The 18720-nt window shown below is 36.4% G+C and overlaps 1 protein-coding gene across 1 annotated transcript in view; it reads right to left on the bottom strand.

The window, feature by feature from the left end:
- Nucleotides 1-12681, bottom strand: part of LOC137257335 (NEDD4-binding protein 1-like) — a 41846-nt gene extending 29165 nt beyond the window's left edge. The window contains exon 1 of the mRNA XM_067794636.1: nucleotides 12261-12681. Within this exon, the coding sequence (XP_067650737.1) occupies nucleotides 12261-12470 (210 nt within the window). The 5' untranslated portion in view covers nucleotides 12471-12681. The remainder of the gene's footprint in view (nucleotides 1-12260) is intronic.
- Between the last annotated feature and the right edge of the window lie 6039 nt (nucleotides 12682-18720).

Here is an 18720-nt window from a genome sequence, read left to right as displayed (position 1 = left end):
TTCTCTGTACAACTATGAAGCTAATAACAAATAAAGATATGAAGTACTGTGCTCTGACTTTGTATAGTTCATGAACACAGCTCTAAAATCTCACATGAGTATGGAGTGACATCACGACTACGACGATGTAGAATTATACAATTAAACAAGACTTACCTGTTGAAGGTTGATAGTAGTTCTACCGAGTTACAGTCATGAATGAAGTAATCATGTCCCATCCTTAGAGGTACCCATCACCAGTATATGTGTCCATACACTACCCTCAAAAACTGAAGACAAGCCTAACTTTTGTTTCTTCTCCTAGTCAGCCCTACTCCCGTCCACATAAAACACAACGCATACTTAACAATAGGAACCGACGTGCCAACATATTAAAATGTAAATCATGTTCAAACATACCACCTGGTATCCTACTTGGTATCCTACTTGGCACATAACATTGTTTTGACGATGGTAGATACATAACGTCCTTGACTTGTGGAATAAACACTGAGTTGCAACATATCAAAGGCCAATAAGATGCTGAATGCCATTCAGGCACTACCAGGGTTCCCTTAGCTCTACACGCAGAAAGATGTTTCACTGCTTTGGGAATAAGCCGAATAGAGGGGGAAACAACCCAGTTCATAGTCCCACTCCAGTCAACGGAGAAGCAGTCCACAGAAGATCCTGGATTACTGAACAGAGAGTTAATTTTTTTAGTTTTTGCGTTGTAATAGGAGGCAAACCTATCCACTTCACGTGGACCCCATTTTTTGTCAACACATTGAAAAGTGGTCTTGGAAATCCCCCATTCATCACAGTCAATCAAACAACTTAGGAAATCCGCTTCTTGATTCTAATTCCTCGGAATCCATTGAAGATGAAGATCAACACTGTTTTGCATACACAACTTAAAGATTTCAAGAGCTATAGACTGCAGGTGAACTTTCATACTTCCTTTCTCAATTATAGCTGCCACATTCTGATTATCAGGGAACCACTTGACACTCCGTTTAGCTAACTGAGGCACAAAACTTTTGAGCATCATATGTACAGCTTTCAATTCTTTCCATGTAGAACTTTGATTAGACTCACATTTGGACCACTGACCATGAGAAATTAAAACTGTCTATTTCCACATAATATCCACCAAATCCTGTGTTGCTAGCGTCAGTATAAACTAATCTCTTGATGACTGTGGATGGAATCAACTCTCTGCTTTTGTACGCCTGTATATTGTTAGCCCAAAACTTGAGTTGTGTAACACTTCCAGTAGAAATGTAAATATTGCTGTTCCAGGTTGTCGCCTCAACAACATCAATGCAAAGCGATCTAGTCATAATCTGTGACACTGATCCAATGACAACTTTCACGGACACAATTTGACCAACTATGGAAGCAACACTTTTTACAAGAATCCTCTGTGTATGACTTAGCAACAACGACCTTATTGCTATCAACACTTTCTCAATTTTTCTATCAGGAATAGTTAACATCATGGAAGAAGTATTGATATGAAATCCAAGCCACTCTAACGACTGTGACGGACACCATAAAGATTTCTCCACCTTTGGAACGAACCCAGAACTGATCAAATCTAACTTAACTGCTGATCCAAAGGAACTTGTTTCATATTCAGAAGATCCAGCAAGAATTCCATCATCTAAAAACGTCACAATTCTCTTACCCTTGTACCTCCATTTCTTTACGAGTTGTCTGGTGACCTTAATGAAAACGTAAGGAGCAGATGTAAGCCCAAATAGCAAAACCAAAAATTTGTAATAATGTACACATTCAGAATTGACTTTCCATGAAAACCAGAGGAAGCAAGTATGTGGGGGAAATATGTCAATATGGTGATAAGCGGAATGTATGTCGAACTTAATCAACCAGTCCCCTTTGTTGATGTAATTTAAAGCACATTTCCAATCTTCAAATTGACGCTTATTTTTTGATCTATGAAGATCCAGAATCAATCTTTTCTTTCCAGAGGAGTGTACCGACACTGAGAGTGGACTGACCACATATGGAGGGGTTGCACACTCACAAATTAGTTGCTTCTTCAAAAGATCGTCAATAGCCTGTGTAACAAAATCGCTATGTTTTAATGCGGACTGGTTCTTAGATATTGACAGAGAAGGTGGACAGTTGATGAATGGAATCTTATAACCGCACTGAATAAGATCAATGATAAATTGAGAAGCTCTAATATCTCTCCAAAATTTAACACTGCTTTTGAGATGGCCCCTTACAACAATTTCAGACGTGCCCTGTTCATATTCATAATAGTCATCAGTGAGAGTTTTAGAACATACATCATCAAGTCAAGAGCCGATTCAAACGTTGCTAGTTGTAACAAAACGGCATCTAATTTTTCGTCAGAATTCATGTTAAATGTTGAAAGGTCGGGAGTGCACTAATCGAGAATGCCAAATTCAAATATCTACACCCTTATATACTTCCATAAAACGCCACCTACCGGGCAGATAACCCATGTGAACGCCCCATACCGCTAGGAGAAAATAATTTCCCTCTAATTCATACTTCAAATGATAGAAATAATATTAATGTGTCCATTCACTACCCTAAAAAACTGAAGACAAGCCTAACTTTTGTTTCTAATGTGACTACTCCATTCCTGACTATTATTAAAGGATATTTATAAAGCACACATATCCATGCAACTAGTGCTTGCTCAAGGCGCTGGTATTTGTTTCCCTCGATCATTGGATGTCTATCTCATTGTCACATCGTATTATCAATCTCAACTTCCCGGGAAGTGTACAACTCTTGCTGCCACTAGGCAAACTAAGTCTATCGTGGCTCTCTCATCCTAACGAGGTACCCAGTTCACAGCTGGGTGGACTGGGACACATGGTCACAGTACTTTGCCTAAGTTTACTCAACGTTGCTGTAACCACAACTAGCCATATGCATGATTTCATGTGACAAACATTTGGTCACATACCAATGGATTTATGTGTTCTTTCAATTGGATTATTATTCCGTAGAGCTACAAAAAACCTTCCACTTAAGGTAAGTCGCATTTACTGGTATAATTTTATGGCATTTTTGAAAGACCCTTCCGGTGGCGCTCATGGCGACAGGTCGCACATAACATCTCCCGAGCGAATCCATCCATATCTGTAACATCATGGCCAATCCAAGAAAAAGTCAGAGAGGAAAAGCAGATGCAGAAACCCCAAATCAAGATCAGCAATTAATTCTGGACACCCAGTCGTCGACTAAGCAAAAAACCTCAACATGTATTGGAGCTACCTCGACACCGGAAAATGTATCGACCGCCATGTCGGTGAGCATGATCGATGAAATTAAATCTTTCATTAGAGACTCATTACAAACGCAAACAAATGAAATCACTTCGAAAATCGAGAAAGTGAATGTCGAAGCCAAATTACAGTAAAAAACGGACAATATGCTCCGATCAGTTGAGTTTAACGCTGAACAAATAAATGTAAACAAAGCCGAGATTCAAAAGCTCAGGGACGAAATGGACCAGTTACGTAAAGACACGGAAACAAAACTATTGACACAAGAACTTTATTTTCGTAAGAATAATCTGTTGATATATGGCATACCTGATGAACGAGATCCAGAGTCAGCCTGCAGAGATCTTTTCAAGGATTTGGGAATTTCGAATGCCCACGACATAAACATTATGAATATTCACAGGCTGCCCCGCCAGAGTACAAATCCCCGTACAGCTGCTTCACCAAAGCCTATTGTCGCCAAATTTGTCAACATGTGTGACAGGCAAGCTATTATTGAAGCTAGTTTTCGTAAAAGTGCCCTACTGCGAGAGAGACACATGTCTATCCGCACTGATCTCCCGGTTCCCTTGAAGAAGATCCGAGGAAAACTGGCCAATAAAGCATACGAATTGAGGTAGAAATATATGGTCCAAACACGTATTCAGGAAAAAGGAATTGATATTATCTTGCAGTGCAGAAAAAACTCAGATCGACCATGGAAAACAGTCAAACTTGAGGATAACATGGATCAAGCATTTTTGTAAGAACTTGTCGGGTGGTAGGATACTTACTCTCAACTGTGTGTGAAAACGTTGCATGGTGTCTCCTCTGGCCTCTGTTTATACCGTTTTAATACACTCATAAGACTGCACTTCCTCTAATACAACAATGCAAAGATGATATAACAATACTTTTAATTGAAGATTGGCAATCGGAATTATATTGCCATGGATATTAATCAATACACACAGAGTTCCTACAGCTCCCGTAACCAGTTTGTTTACAGGTCTATTTTTAGACCTACGTGGGGGCATGATCATGTGACTATTGTTGACATTCGCTACCTCGCTGACAGTGAAATGCATTTGACGTCCCTGTTTTAAGGAACATGATGTTTATTATATATAGATATCTCTATCGATATTATCAATATCTTTTTTTTCTGAACATTATATTTATGCAGGATTAGCATTTTAAGGATGTGAATCATATGCCCTATAAACCGATGTGTAATTTGGTCACCGATCACGTGACTTGCACTGATTGTGTCGAGAGACTGTCAAACTGACACTTGTTCACCCCACTGCCCGTCTGCAGTTGGGTCTAAAAACGTGAGTTTGTGATATATATTTATATATGTTTGTTTTTATGTACATAAGAACATAATATTATCGTTGGCTGTAATTCTTGTGTTTTGAAACATATTTTCACGTGAAATTCGTCGGATATGGTTATTCAACTGAGCAGAATTGGAGTAGCCTCCCTTATCTGACCTAGTTTTTGGACACCTCTTGTATATTTCTCTCTTCTATGTGTCTCTCAACAGAAGACATGGTAGGTGTTACCTAGACACATTGATACAGTGGCCTTTTTTTCATTGTCTGTTATTTAGTACAGGATGGATTTGACTTGTGGGACACTTTTTCTTTGTATTTTATGTTTTCTAATGTCTTTTATAATCTTGTTTTCACTAAAAAATATAAAAACATCCATTTCAGTAGACAGTTGAGATATAGTAACAGTGTGCGCATTATGAATCAATATGGGTGATAAGATTAGAATAGCTTCAGCCAATTGTAGAGGCCTGGCAGAAAAGAGAAAACGAAAAGAAATAATGAACCTTTGGCGTAAAAGAAAGTTTTCAGTTATATGCCTACAAGATATTCATATAGCCAAAGAGGATGATATTACTATGAGAAATGAATGGGGTCTTCAAAGCATTATAGCACCATATAAATCAAATGCAAGAGGGGCTGCTATCCTATTTAACAATAATTTGGAAGTAAATATCCACAAATTCAAGACTGACAACAATGGAAACTATATAATAGCAGATGTAACTATAGAAGGAATAAGAATCACACTGACTAATATATACGGTCCTAATCAAGATGCACCTGAATTTTATCATGCCTTATTTCACAATATGGAAGAATTTGAAAATGAATCTCTTGTGATATGTGGAGGCTGGAACTTAGTTCTTAATCCTTCCATTGACTTAGAAAATTATAAACATATTAATAATCCAAAAGCAAGAAAGGTATTGTTAGATAATATAGAAAAGTATGATTTGATAGACATTTGGAGGGAGAGAAATTATGATGTTAAAAAGTACACATGGTGGAAAAAAAACCTGAAACAACAGTCCAGACTTGATTTCTTTTTAGTTTCACAAGATTTAGCAAACATGACAAGTGACTGTTCCATACTTCCAGGATATAAATCTGATCATTCGGCAATTACTATGTCCTTTTCCAGTGAACTTCATAAGGAACGGGGTGGTGGATACTGGAAATTAAATACATCATTACTATATAATCAAGACTATGTAAATATGGTCAAGGACATGCTTCTTGAAACAAAATTAGAATACTGTAACTGCACTGAGGATGAACTAGGTCATACTGAGGACTCAAAATTACAACTTAAAATAAGTGACACATTGTTTTTAGAAACATTTTTGATGAAAGTGAGGGGGAAAACAATATCATTCTCTTCCTACCTAAAAAAAATCAAAACTGAAAAAATGAAAAATTTAGATAAAACAATCTCTGCAATGGAAGAAGAAATCAGAAAAAATTTCCAAACAGTATGTGAAACTAAACTTGCTGAACTATCCAAATGTAAACTAGAATTTGAAAAATTAAAAGAAGCTGAAATAAGAGGTATACAAATAAGAAATAGAATTCAGTGGTACGAGGAAGGAGAAAAAACAACCAAATATTTCTGTCACCTCGAAAACAGAAATTATACCAGTAAGCTTATGAATAGTGTCATTAATGATAAAGGAGAAGTAATATCAGATGGTAAGGCTATTTTATATGAGCAGAGAAAATTTTATGAAAATTTATATGCATCAGGTGGTACAATAGCAAGTAAATATATTGAGATATTCAATGATATTATTACACCAAAACTAACAACTGTTGAAGCTGAAACTCTTGAGGGTGACATTACAATAGATGAGATAACACAAGCTGTTAAATCAATGAAAAATAACAAAAGCCCAGGAATAGATGGTTTCCCAATAGAATTCATTAAATTTTTCTGGAAAGATCTTCCTGGAAAGATATAGATATATATCAGAAACATTCAGGCAAAATATGTTAAGTCCAACAATCAAAAGAGGCGTCATCACATGAATTCCAAAAGCTAACAAAAATAGACAGTTGTTAAAAAACTGGCGCCCAATTTCCCTACTAAATTCTGTGTATAAAATACTCAGTACATGTATAGCCAATAGAATTAAAAAAACTTTGAATACACTAATTCATGAAACTCAGACAGGATTTATCCCTGGAAGATGTATTAGTGAGAACATTAGACTGGTATATGATATTATGTTTGAAGCAAAATTACAGGGTAAAAAGGGACTGTTGTTACTTATTGACTTTGAAAAAGCTTTTGACACTGTCTCTAAAGAATTTATAATTCTAACAATTAAAATTTGGCTTTGGACCTAATATGGAAAAATGGATCAAAATATTAATCAATGATCCTACATCTTGTGTTATACAAAATGGTCATCTATCTCAGTTTTTTTCACAATGAAAGGGGCTGTAGACAAGGCGACCCGGTCTCTCCCTACATATTCCTTTTAGTGGCAGAAATTTTAGGAACAATGATCCGTAACAACAGTGCAATAAAAGGAATGACGTTGAATAAAACTGAACATAAAATTGGACAATATGCAGATGATACTGAATTATTTCTTGATGGATGTGAAGAAAGCTTAAAGGTCACATGCAACGTAAAATACAACTTTGCAGATTCTGGTACCTTTCGGTATGCACTTACCGAAACAAATCATAAAAAATGCCAATTCAACCTATAAAGTTGAAAAAAACGCGATGAAAAAAAAGCCCGCGAAATCGGAGTTCAAACGTTTCACTAAATTCCCCCCAGCGCTGGGGGGAAAACTGGTTTCAACAGCTGTGCTGCGCTGCGTCCATAACGCATGCGCAGTGAATAGGTTCGCGGAGCTTGAAACAGTATGCATGCCCAGTATCTGAGGTCGTGAGCAGTAGTCTAATCTCGGTTGTGTACACAAACAAGTAAATAATCTACTCGTTACGTAAAAAAACTTGTTGATTGTGGTAAGCAGTCTCTGTCACAGAGAAAGCTCAGTGTCTGGTTTATTCACACCTATATGTCTGCCTGCCTGTCTGCTAAAGACAACATGCAGTACACAGCTTCAATCATTGACCACGTGCAATTTGAACTTAACACCTATCAGACTATACGACATAAAGAAAATGAGTTGATTTATGACTCGTGCACCCGAGCCCCGTCTCTGCCACATTATGTAATTAGGCACGTGTGATACATATGACATGTTTTTATGTCTGTGGGTTGCAAGCAAACTACATTCACTTTTTTTCGGATGACTGGATCTGACGGAAACTGGTGCAAACTCTTGTCAGTTTCAAGTCCTGCTTTGCACTTGGACGAATGACAGATTCCAGCCACGCAGTAGTTTACCATCTTTACTGACATGATTTTTGATTGGATCGAGCGGAAATTCAGAGAACATGTATTTTCAAAATCCAGCATCTCTATATACATTCTTTCTGGATAACGACTTCTTTTAGTGTGTATGATTTTGTTTGACAACAGTATATGAATCCATACTGAAACGACGCATCAAGTACACAAAAAGAAGTTGTTATCCATAAAGAATCTTACTTTCATGTGACTGACCATACTTCTAAAATGCCCATCAAACAGATCACCTTTCTGTACACACAATGAACCCTCAGCATATCAGCAAATGAAACAGCCAATCAGGGGCCGTCGTTACACTTGAGTGCACATCCATCCGCTATGACTGGGTTCGGTCTCCCGAGGGCTTCGTTTCGGGGGAAGTAAGCCCAAGTACAAAATATTGCACTTTTGAATCGCGATTGTACGCTTATAATTTTGTTTATTTGTTTTTTAAAAGAAGCAATGTATATTATACGTTATGAATAAGTGATAAATGTGTTTTAATTATGTTTGATTTTTTGGTTGCATGTGACCTTTAAGCATAGCAATTGACACCCTAAATGGTTTAAGAATAAACGTAGAGAAGACTAAAGCAATATGGATAGGCTCAATGGCAGGTAGTAACATGATGTTATGTCAGGATCTTAAGCTTGATTGGCACAGTGGGGATTTTGATGTACTAGGAATAAAGCTTAATCCTAAGTTGAATAACCTTTGGGTAATTAATACAAGAAAAAGACTAGAAATTATTAATAGAACTCTTGGGAATTGGAGAAAAAGAAATTTGACATTAATAGGGAAAATAACGGTTATTAAAACTTTAGCACTCTCATCATTAGTGCATATATTCACTTCACTCCCAAATCCTCCAAAGGAATTCATTGATAAATTAAACAATATATTTTATAAATTCATCTGGAATGATAAGCGCGATAAGATAAAGCGAACAACACTTATTAGAAAATATGAAGAAGGGGGACTAAGAATGGTTAATGTAGAGGTATTCAATAACTCATTAAAACTGTCTGTATTAAATAAATATCTCCAAACTAAAAACACTAGCCCTAGTACCTTTCCATTCAAGGATATATTTCTGCTTGGAGCCAACATTGAAAATTATGTGAAAATAATTAATCCCTATTGGAAAGATGTGTTGGCAGCATGGGGAATATTTTATAGAACACATAAAACTGATTTTACAGATATTAATGAAATCTTATCTGAACCCCTTTGGTTCAACCATCAATTCCAAAATAGTAATTTTATTATAAGACATTGGTATTTTAAGGGTATTCACTCTATAAGAGACTTGTGTAATGATCAAGGTATTTTGTCATTTAATGAACTTAAGAAAACTTACAAAATCAAAGGCACAGTTCTTGATTACTACCAGGTTCTTTCAAATATACCAAGAAAATGGAAAGATACTATTAGAAATAATCTATTGATTGTTCATAATCACTATCTCAGCACACCACTGATATGTTTACTTTCAGCACCAAAGAGGTCAACATATTTCTATGATAAGCTTATAAGTACTGAAACTTTCCCTTCTACATGTGAAAAATGGCAACAGCTCTTTGACACTGTAATCCCATGGGAATATATTTTTAAAGATTATAGAAGATGCACAAAAGATACTAAATTGATTGACTTTCAATTTAAATTTATTCATAATATTATATACACAAAAAAGGAATTACTGAAAATGAAATTAGTTGATGATGAACTTTGCTCTTTTTGTAACTTAGTGTCTAAAAATTTGATACATATTTATTGGGAATGTGAAAGTGTGAAAACATTCTGGTTGAAACTGAAAGAATATATTGACAATAAGACAACAGAAACATTTACCCTGACAAAATATACAGTCTTAATTGGTGGAAATAATACTGACTTAATGAACCATATACTTCTTGCTGGTAAAAAATACATTCATGTATCAAGTATTAAAAACACCAAGTTATCACTCGATGCATTTCTAAAAATACTGGGTGATATTTTCAAAACTGAAAAGTTTATTGCTACTAAGAATAATAAAATGTTACCATTTGACAGAAAATGGTCACCACTGCTGCCATATATCCAGTATGTATAACTTTTATCCATATGAACTTTTGTCTTATTGTGTACTTGTGCTGTTGCATCATTTATTTGTGTAACTGTCTACTGAGTTGAATGGATAATAAAAAAAAAAAAAAAAAAAAAAAAAAAAATTATGGCATTTATGTTCATGAATCCTTCATTTCATGTTTTAAAACTTTCAAAGAAATGAAAAATCATAAATACTAAGCTTATTTTCAAGTATTATGCAGGGAAATATTCTTCAAATTCATTGTGACAGGGGCTCCAAAACTAAGAATGTTGCCGCATAACACAAATTGGCTTGCAGAAACAGAAATGTGTTCAGTGCTAACAAGTAGGGTGCGTACATTGCGCACAGGTTGTAATTATCAATCAGGCACTAGCTCGAACCTCATCAGGTATAGACTGATGGAAGTTCTCTAAAAGCATTAAAGGTTACATGCAACATAAAACAACATTGCAGATTTGGATATCTTTCAGTATGCACTCACTAAAACAAATCATCAAAAATGCCAATTCAACATATTAGGTTGGAAAAAAAAAATGTGATGAAAAAAAGCCCGCAAACGATTCAAACGATTCACTAATTTTCTCCCAGCTCTAGGGGAAAAAGTGGTTTCAACAACTATGCTGCACTGCACTCATAACTCATGCACAGTATGTTTGCAGAGCTTGAAACAGTATGTCTGCCCTGAGTATCAGGTCGTGAGCAGTAGTCTAATCTCGGTTGTGTATATAAACAAGTAAATAATCTACTTGTTACATAAAACAAAACATCTTGATTGAGACAAGCAGACTCCGTCACAGAGAAACCTCAACGTCTGGTTTATTGACACCTATATGTCTGCCTGCCTGCCTGCTGATGACAATATGCAATGCACAACTTCAATCACTGCCCACATCCAATTTGATATTAACACCTAAACAAAGAGCCAGCTAAGCCTCTCGGCAAATGAACCAGTGGACAATAACAAAGCGTCATTACATGAGTGCACACCCACTGGCTCTGACAGGTCGGTATCGCGACTGCTTCGTTTCAAGGGAGGTAAACCTTGTCCCTTGTCCCTAGTACAAAATATTTTACTTTTGATTTGCGATTATACTCAATTTTGTTTATTTGTTTTTTCACAATCACCAATGCATTTCATATGTCATGAATAAGTGATAACTGTGTTTAATTATGTTTGATATTTTGGTTGCATGTGACATTTAAGTTTTCAGTATGAAAATGGCCCTTATTTGTTTCCAAAGTTTTAGATTTTGATAAGAATATCACGTTTGATATTTAGACCAGCACTCTAAACAAGTAGAAACAGGTGTGCTGCTAATCTACAATGAGTGAAATTAGTATTGCTCACATTTTATTTGAGCTGACAAAGTTACCTTTTCACATCACAAATTCACAAATGGTTAAAAAGTAGTTGTTTGCTGAATATGAGCTATAACTTATGTTAGGTAATTTGACACGAAGCATTTGCCAAATGAATCCAGATGAATAAACCAAATGAATGAATGCAATGTCGTCTGAAGATCAAAGCTGCAGATAAAGGAAGTTATGGTTATGTATTGCAAGAATTACCATTCAAAATGGAAGAACGAAGTTACATGGCTATCTACCTTGAGTGAGTTGCCAATAAAGCCTATCGTTCAGTCACAGACAGGTGATTCATATAATGTAATCAGGGTTAGGATTATAAACAGCTAAACTTTGTATTCCCTTCGTGTATGGTAAACCTGTAGTTTACTGTATATTCATGTCAACTTTTCAATCATAAACCTTGTAACTTTTCTCTAACAATCTCAAGAAAATATGAGGGGTAACTAGCTACCAGTCTGAACAGGATGGCAGTACAATTCTTGAAGGAGGTGTTTTCGTATTTGGTGTAGGGGCATGTCTTGACTGTCATGGGTCTCGGCTAGTCCTGACTGTAAAACCCTATCTGACTCTCGGCTTTCTGGGAGACACTTGAAATAAGTGATACTGTTGATGAACATATTCTCTAGACTCACAGTTACACAACTCCCTATAGATCATCTTACATTGAGTATGTAGGAAGTAGTCATAATACCAATCAATGGTGACACTGATCGTCGTATTTACATATGATTTACACATAATAAGTGGGAATAAATATTACCATATAACTTTCTTCAGGTTTGAAATGTCTACAATGTCATTCATCTCATCCATTTACTAGTAATATATCTGATATATACCTTTGCATTCTGTCTGTCCCACTTCCCTCCAGTGACTGAAACCCATCGCTTTTCCTTTCCACCATCGGTTGATACTTCATGAAAAAATACTTTTGTGCCATACAACCTTTCTACTTTGCCTTTCAGAGAGTCGATCAGACCAACTTTATCACGACAAACGATGAATTCATCAGAACTTTCCCTTGCGGACATTGTTTGTCTACAAATCATTCCATTTCATTGAAAATAATATTACTTCAAAATCTGTGGACAGCGATATGTCATGTTAATCATCTGTGTTATTTCGAAGTGTGCCACATTTTGCAGCGTAAAAAGTATCAAAGTTCATTGTTGATTACGAAGTAACCGAAATCCTGGAATTCCCAACTTCCGTTTCTGATGTCATATCCATGCCTATCGCGCATGCGCATTCATTTATTTTAAGCTGGTTCCCGTCTGTCTATGCGCCGCCTTCGCAACACAACTTATGAGACGGAAGGGACGCGATTAAGCTGGTTCCTGGCTCACTTTGCGCACACTAGTCAAAGCTTCTTATATATACGGATATACGAGATGGAGCCCAGCTTACAGACGCGATCGAGAAGGGGATTCCCCTTTTTTTCGCTTACCGGGCTGAAGTATAAAATGTAATTTTTAGGTCTTTAGACGAAAGTCTGGAAGACCTATTATTATTATCCGAATATTCCTCTTTTTCTTTTCCTTTTTCGTATTGTTATTTGTGCGGATTTTGTGCCAGCTCTCCTGACCTAACCACTGGGGCTATTTAGATGCAACTTTCAGGGATGATGCTGAAATCCATACAATGAACATAAAATCCCGACTTCTGGCTTCCGGTAAGGGCAGACAACCCAAAATGTGAAAATCTTTAACCCTTGAATATCTCGAAAACTATAAGAGATGAATGGACCAAATTTTCACTTAATGTATACAACCCCATTCCCCATCGATACAACATGCAAAAAGAGAGAGTCGGTACGTGAAATTTTCCGCTATTTTGAAAAAACAAAACCCTGATGCTCTAGTCTTTCCAGTAGTTTATATATTGTTTTACACCGCACTCAGCAGTATTCCAGCTATATAACTGCGGTCTGTGAATGATCGAGTCTGGACCAGACAGTCCAGTGATCAACAGCATGAGCATCGATCTGCGCAATTGGGAACCTATGACAGGCCGTACCTCCTCTGTTCTTAGGTCTACAATCAGAACAAATAGTCTTCGGGAAATTTCAGGTTCTAATCTTTCCAGTAGTTTGTATATTTGATTGTGCCATCCTGTTTGTTTTTCTGGAGTTTGTGAATTTTGTGTTCATGTCAGCTGTGTTGACTCAGTACCAAATTAATGTAGAAACACTGCAATGGACGGTCCAGCTGGCGTCCAAAGAAACTGTTCAAGTGGAGATAACCCCGGTGTGTGTATGGGGGAAGTCTGAAGACCGTCAGTATTGCCTTTTCGTCAATCCTAATTTATTATTATTATTGGATTTATTTTTTTGTAAACGAACGACGAAAAGCGTTTCTGGAATGGCAATATTAAAGGCTGTACCTAACTCGAATATTGTTACAGAGTTACTTAATGCAAGGTTATCGATTATTTACGGTAACATAAGTTAGAAGTTGAAAGCATTATGATTATATATTTATAAGAACTACAGTTTATTGCCTCTAGCGTTTTGATAAATTCCTTTTCAAATTTTGAGTGTTTGAGCAGCATTCGTCACATTACATTTGTAAACATAAAATGTTGCTTCATACACGTGAGCACATATATCCTATAAAGTCAGCTTTATCTTAAGAATCTGTTTCCTGACATACTAGCAATACATTAAAGGGGCACTGATGCGGAGCAATTTCCGTGGACTGGTGTAAACTTTTGTTATTGTTTTTTTCCCGTGAGTACCCGGATGATATCCCAGAATTCGTGACTGGTTCGTGACCTCTGCTGCGCAGTCCGTAAGCGCAATTGATAGTTTAATTATAGACAGATCAACTGAGGTGAAGTCATTTGTACTTCATTACAAATGTATTATGAAAACAAATGAAACACTTTGAAGGTTAATCATCTGCCAGTGGTAGAAATGGTAAAAAACTATTAGGACGGAAAAATAACGAAGCCAATGTACGTCTCTATATTTTGTCTCATAACCCTAATTAGTTTATTGTCATATTTGTATGATTCTGAAAATTAATAAAAGAACACACGATTTGCTTATACTCATAGTAAATTTCTAACATAACAGCAACATTTATACATTGTATAGATTGCCAATGTGGATCCTATTTCACACACATACGCGATCTAGTGTGTGTTTTCTGTCATACAGATTCTGCTGAATGCTACAACAAATAAATTAAAACAAAATGCAAATAATGAATGTAAAACAGACTAATTTTATAACAACAGTGTCAGGCTACTACCTTGTTCAGGAATGTATCCATCAATATCCACGTAAAAGAAATCGTATTCCATTCATCTGCAGCTGGTAAATAATCCTGCTCTGTGTCGCGTGTCTTACAACTGTCCCATTTGCGAAAAAGTAACACATCGTTTCACGTCTTTCGTTGGTGAAAACTAGATAAACCTCTCATTGGTCTCCCAAGATAGCACACCTGGCAACTAATTGTATGATGTCCACTATTCTAAGTAATTTAATTGACCAATATTGAGCAATCAATCAATCAACGCAAGGGTGGTTAATTCTTTGAAGGGAGGATGTTGTTTTTGCACTCACACTTTACGACAGGGTGTAGTCATCTACACACACTGCCTTTTGACAAATCCGCTAGAAGATAAAAGTAATTAATCAATCAGTGTGTTATCGGTTAATCCTTTGATCGATGTTTGTTTTTGTAACTCAGCTGATAGACCCTCTTGCATCACTTACATGCACATATTACATAACATACAATACATTTGCCATTACAGACCTTAATTTATAATGTTGAGTATTTACTCCAGACAGGAGAAATGCCAAATGGGAACCTTTGTTGAGTAACCGAGTGGTGTTGCTACTAATTATACCTGCTATAAATTCATGAATTGACCATCCAGAGAATGATGACAAATAACACGTGTAGGTTTACACCATCAAGCGCGAGTTACAGCAAGGAAGATGTAATCTCTGTGTCGCATGCAGCCTGAAAACACTTATGGGCCGAAACTGTTTTGAGGATACCGACGGAATTTCGTTACATAAGGAATACACACAGGCATTTGCTGTGTACTTTGGTAAATAAGTGAAATAAGGTGTTTTTTACGTAAGACAATTTTCAGATTTCTCTACCAAAGCCAAGGTCATCGTTTTTTTTGTTTACGAATTCAAATAAATCAACTGTGTGTTTTATTATCATAAATAATAACCCATTGTAGCTACCATAGCTACCAAAATTTACGTATGCTATTTGCTATCACAGCTGAACCAACACTCAAAACTACCTAACTATAAAGCTTTGCAATCTTCCGTACTGAAACAAATGGCTTGCTACGTGCCTGTAGACATCATATTTTCATGTAACATGATTAAATATCGAGGTTAAAAACACAGAAATGGGATTAAATTGGATCAGTAAGTATACCATCCAAGCATCCGAAAAGAACTACACTGCTGGGATATATGGTTACGATCAGACAAGGAATACCATGGATATTTTTAAACAAATGGCATGTGATGGGCATCCGGCCTCCTGACTGAAGTGAAGAAATTTTGCTAATATGGACAGGAGCCCAGTTCCTTTGTCCGTCACGGTCGAAGGAGTGGGCGCTGACCAATTTGCGGTCTGCTTTCGTAATTAGACCGTTGGCGAGAAGCATTATTCGCTCCGCATCAGTGCCCCTTTAATTCTCTCTGTCACTTTGTGCTTTGAAATGTTTTGAAAAATATGCTGTTGCCAATCAATAAACCTTAACCAAAAAGGTACGAGTGATGAACATTAAATCGTGCAATGATTAACAGTATCACTTAAATCAGGGAGCCTATATAGAGAGGGGGAAGAAACTCCTCGAAAAGCGGCTGAAGGTATTCCTCGCTTCGTCACGTGACCAATGTAGACAATATGGCTTCAGATTGAGTCCGGTTTATTTTCAGCAGCTGATTACATTCACGGAGTGTTGTAACAACTGAAAACCTATATGTAGAAGAGAAGATAACTATTTTATCACTTCAGTTTAAGTCAAATAATTGTCAGTATTGGAACAGCAGATTTGTAGTTAAGTTTCAAGTCGGTATGTTATAGCTCACTGGCTTCCATTCTCGATTCACCGCGAAGATAGACTACATTAAGTCGATAAAAACTTCTTTCACACATTCGTTTGATTTTAGTAGGGAAACATACCTTTAGTTGAAAGGCATTTGCAAGTAATAGTGATAGTTTTATGACTTAAAAATGATCACGGTGTATTTGAGATGTGTGAAAAATAAGACATATCGCCTATCTGTTCTGATCCGCCACTCAAATACTACACGATGATATTTTAGTGTTCCTAGTCATCGCTTCAGAAACATGCATCTTCCACATGCACCTTCCATTCTTATGAGGGGAATATACTATCAGGTGAGATGTGGTTGCGTGTAATAGTGATAGTTTCATCATCTAAAAACATGTTAGGGTGTATTTGAGGTGTGTCAAAAATGTGACATAGATTTGATCTGATCAGCCATTGAAATATTATACTGCGTTGTTCGAGTGTTTATAGTTGGTATTCTAAAACATCTTTCACATACACCTTTAATTTTTTATGAAGGGAATATACCATCAGGTGAAAGGTGTTTGCAAGTAATAGTGACAGTTTTATGATTTTAGAAAATGTGTTAGCGCGTATGTTATATGTGTGAAAAATATGACGATGTGATGTGATCCTCCATTGATACTAGTGGTGCTTTATGGTTATAGTTGTGTAACTTCTTGTTGATCTTATTATTTGACAAAACCGGAAAGTTGTTTATAACGTTTTGTGATAATGTTACACTATCTGTTTTTGACCGGCATGTGACAGTGCCAGTTAACATGTTGTTAATGTCCACGTCATTCCTCACATGCAATAAGATATCTGAATTAATTGTAAATGTCTCAAAGAAGATGTTTTAAAGGACAGCGCATGTTAACACGTGTGTTCTAGCGATACTTCTGCGTTCTTAAAGGTCACATGCAACCCAAAGATCAAACATAATTATCACTTATTCATGACATATAATATACATTGCTGCTCGTACAAAAACAAAATTACAAGCGTACAATCGCTATTCAAAAGTGCAATATTTTGTACTTGGGCTTACTTCCCTCGAAACGAAGCCTTCGGGAGACCGTACCCGGTCATGGCGGGTGGGTGTGCACTCAAGTGTAACGACGGCTTCCGACTGGCTGGTTCATTTGCTGATACACTGTGGGCTTATTGTGTGTACAGAAAGATGATCTGTTTGATGGGCTATCTAGAAGTATGGCGAGTCACAAGAAAGTAAGAATCTTTATGGATAACAACTTCTTTTATTGTAATTGATTCGTCGTTTCAGTATGGATTCATATACCATTGTCAAACAAAATCATATACATTAAAATAAGTTGTTATCCATAAAGAATGTATATAGATATGTTGGGTTTTGTAAATACATATTCTCTGAATATCCATTCGATCCAATCAAAAATCATCTCTGTAGAGATGGTGAACAACTGCGTGGCTGGAAACTGTCATTCGTCCACGTACAAAACAGGACGTGCACCAGTCAGACCCAGTCATCCGAGAAAAATGGATGTAGTTTGTTTGCAACCCAAAGACATAAAACATGTCATGATAACAAGTATCACACCTGCCTAATTACTTAAAGGGGGCACTGATGCGGAGCAATTTCCGTGGACTGGTTGAAACTTTTTTTTATTGTTTTTCTCCCGTAAGTACCCGGATGATATCACAGAATTCGTGACTAGTTCGTGACCTCTGCTGCGCAATCCATATGCGCAATTGAGAGTTTAATTATAGACAGATCAACTAAGGTGAAGTCATTTTTTACTTCATTACAAATGTATTACGAAAACAAATGAAACACTTTGAAGGTTAATCATCTGCCAGTGGTAGAAATAGTCAAAAACTATTAGGACGGAAAAATATCGAAACCAATGTGCGTCTCTATAGTTTGTCTCATAACCCTAATTAGTTTATTGTCATATTTGTACAAGAACACACGGTCTGCTTATACTTATAGTAAATTTCTAACATGACTGTAACATTTAAACATTCTATAGACTGCCAATGTGGATCCTATTTCACACATACGCGATCTAGTGTGTGTTTTCTGTCATATAGATTCTGCTGAATGCTACAGCAAATAAATTAATACAAAATGCAAATAATGAATGTAAAACAGACTAATTTTATAGCAACAATGTCAGGCTACTACCTTGTTCTGGATTCTGCAGCTGGTAAATAATCCTGCTCTGTGTCGTGTTTATTACAAAAGTCTAATTTGCGAAA

The sequence above is a fragment of the Haliotis asinina genome, chromosome 12 (assembly GCF_037392515.1).
Source record: "Haliotis asinina isolate JCU_RB_2024 chromosome 12, JCU_Hal_asi_v2, whole genome shotgun sequence".
In the NCBI taxonomy this organism is placed as follows: Eukaryota; Metazoa; Mollusca; class Gastropoda; order Lepetellida; family Haliotidae; genus Haliotis; species Haliotis asinina.
The sequence above is the reverse complement of the archived record's forward strand: the minus strand, read 5'-3'. Positions and strand labels throughout refer to the sequence as shown.